This window comes from Stylophora pistillata, chromosome 12, assembly GCF_964205215.1.
Source record: "Stylophora pistillata chromosome 12, jaStyPist1.2, whole genome shotgun sequence".
NCBI lineage: Eukaryota > Metazoa > Cnidaria > Anthozoa > Scleractinia > Pocilloporidae > Stylophora > Stylophora pistillata.
The window spans coordinates 28,725,465-28,727,964 of record NC_142530.1 but is presented as its reverse complement, the minus strand read 5'-3'; the positions used below and the strand labels follow the sequence as shown (position 1 = coordinate 28,727,964).

The 2,500-nt window shown below is 38.8% G+C and overlaps 1 protein-coding gene across 1 annotated transcript in view; it reads right to left on the bottom strand.

Annotated features, from left to right (window-relative positions):
* LOC111335689 (divergent protein kinase domain 2A) overlaps nucleotides 1-2,500 on the bottom strand; it is a 12,457-nt gene that overhangs the window by 1,564 nt on the left and 8,393 nt on the right. Inside the window, exons 2-3 of the mRNA XM_022941676.2 lie at nucleotides 314-464; nucleotides 1-36 (exon numbers count right to left, since the gene is read on the bottom strand). The exon at nucleotides 1-36 is cut by the window's left edge and continues 265 nt beyond it. Coding sequence (XP_022797411.2) covers nucleotides 1-36; nucleotides 314-464 — 187 coding nt within the window. The remainder of the gene's footprint in view (nucleotides 37-313; nucleotides 465-2,500) is intronic.

Here is a 2,500-nt window from a genome sequence, read left to right as displayed (position 1 = left end):
TTTGGGGAAAGGCCAGCCCTTTTCAGAGGGGAAAACCTAAAAAAAAAACATTAAAGAAAATAGTCAATCACACTTGCTTCACTGAAAAATAAAACCCTGCAGGTTTTAAGAAGGGTGAATGTCTTTTTCTGTTGTATCTCATTCATCTCCCTTTCAAAGAATGATTTGAATATTGTCTATCCAAGCAGTAGACAAGAACTGTATTTTGGCCCACATCATTGAACAAGTTTTGTTAGAAAATGCAAAAACTCTGAACAGTTTGTAAAGAAGGGAAGAAAGAAGAAATAAACATCCATGGATAGCACTTGCTCACCTGAAAGATTATGGGTTCCTGATTCACGTAAAGTGTGGAAGTAAGTTGTAAAGTAATGGTTTGGTTTTTTCGTAATTTCTCTCCTATATAGATATTTTTAACCTTGGTGATGAGTCTGTCTGATGGACAGTACATGGTTTCTTTCATTGCACTGTAAATAAAAGTATAAATATTGGTTGTTAGAACTTTCACCTATCAGTAGTTATTAACAAGTTTACAGAAACTTTCTTAACAAAAACAATTCAAACTAATAGATAACAAGGAAAAAAAAACCTTTCAGGATGATGAAGTTATCTGAAGGGGTGCACAGAGAGACAAAGAGAAGTCTAAAGTTTTTCATGTTCTGAGAAGTGTAAGAAAATTAGATGCATAAGCCAGAATAAATTAAGCCCAGTCTAGATCATGACTCATCCCAATCTTTTCTATTCAAAGTTTTGCTCAATATCAAGAGAAGAGTTCTTACCCTTCCTCAAGAGTAAAACAAAAAAACACTCGCAGTCTAGCACATGGAAGAAAGCCTATAGCCCATGAAATACTTAAAAATTCTCCTAAGGACTTTCAAATTGTCATGTATTCCATTGTGAACACAGGGAGAGATTTTAATATTTTGCTTCAGAGGTCACTTAGCATTTTATTCCAAGGACCCTTTCATTTCACCAGATTCTTTTTGGAAAAATAATGCCAAAAATTAAGCCACTGGAAGTGAAAATATCATCAACTGATTGTGAGAGTTGAAAAACAGTTATAAACAGAAAATGTGACTCATTTTCGTTCTATGTTAGTTTTACCTGGGTAATACACTGAACATAAAAGCATGTTTTAATTTGACCGAGCATGGGGTAAAGATGGCTAGCAGTGGCGGATCCAGGGGGAGGGTCCGGGGGGTCCAGACCCCCTATCAAACCTGACGCTTACAACTTTGAGACAGGATTGTATATCACTTTTAACTGGCTGATTTTTTAATGAATCTAAAAAAACGGTAAGCGGCCAAGGAATTATAACGTGCAACCGCAACTGGTGGGAGGGGGTGTGGGAGAGAAGTAATTTGCCTCGAAGAGTCCAACAGTCCTTTCTGAACCAAAGTTTGGACCCCCCAATCAAAAATTCCTGGATCCACCTCTGGCGGCATATGGTATTTCGTGGACTGGACTGGACTGGACTGGACTAGACTAGTAAAACGCGGACTAGTAAAGCGCAGACTAGTAAAATGCGGACTAGTAAAACGCGGACCAGTAAAACGCGGACTAGTAAAACGCGGACTAGTAAAACGTGGACTAGTAAAACGTGGACTAGTAAAACGCGGACTAGTAAAACGTGGACTAGTAAAACGCGGACTAGTAAAACGACAACAACAAAAAAAACAATTTCATACGAAGTCGATCATAAGACTTAATGGCAAGCCAATTTAGTAAGTGACAATACCTGTTTGACTTTTAAGCTGCAAATGGGTTTGACATGCGCCAGATACAAACGAATTTATAAGTTTAGCCTAAGAAAGAATTTATTCAGCACCAGTTCAAAATCCTAAAATACACTTTCCTCATAAATTTCACGGCAGAAACGCAGGAATTCGATGAATAAAAGTCGCATTAAATCTTCTTGTGTCTAGGTAGAAAGAGTCTCATTGACTTCAGCTTTTCGGTGGAAGAAACACCGATTTACACACGCCATTACAGAAAACAAACAAGCAGACTGACAACTCCCGGCCAAAACACATATTTGCATTCACTTACAATTTGACTTTCCGTGAAATTTTAAAATGGAACAGAGGTAAATCTTCGAAGATTAATCGTCGTTGGAAATAAAAAATACTTTCCGTAAGATCTCTAAAGGCTGGTTTTCACTTGCGATGGAGTCGTAGTCGGAGTCGTAATCAGAAGCGTGGAGCGATACGATCAAGTGAAAATCAAACCGACGGAGTCGGAAGCAGAACACCGATTCTGCCTATGACTCCGTCGCTTACGATCTGGTGAAAACTGCATTGTCGGAGTCGGAAGCGGAAGCGGAAGAATAAACCAATCACAATGCTCAATTCCAGGCCTGCGAAAGTACAAATTTTGGCGGCAAAGACAACATGGCGGACGAAGAGCAACTTGTGCTTTGGCTCTTAGTAATCATTATTTTACGCAGGCAGAGACAATACAGGAATAGTATCGCTCGAAAAAGAAAGCGATTTTGGGTTCGCGA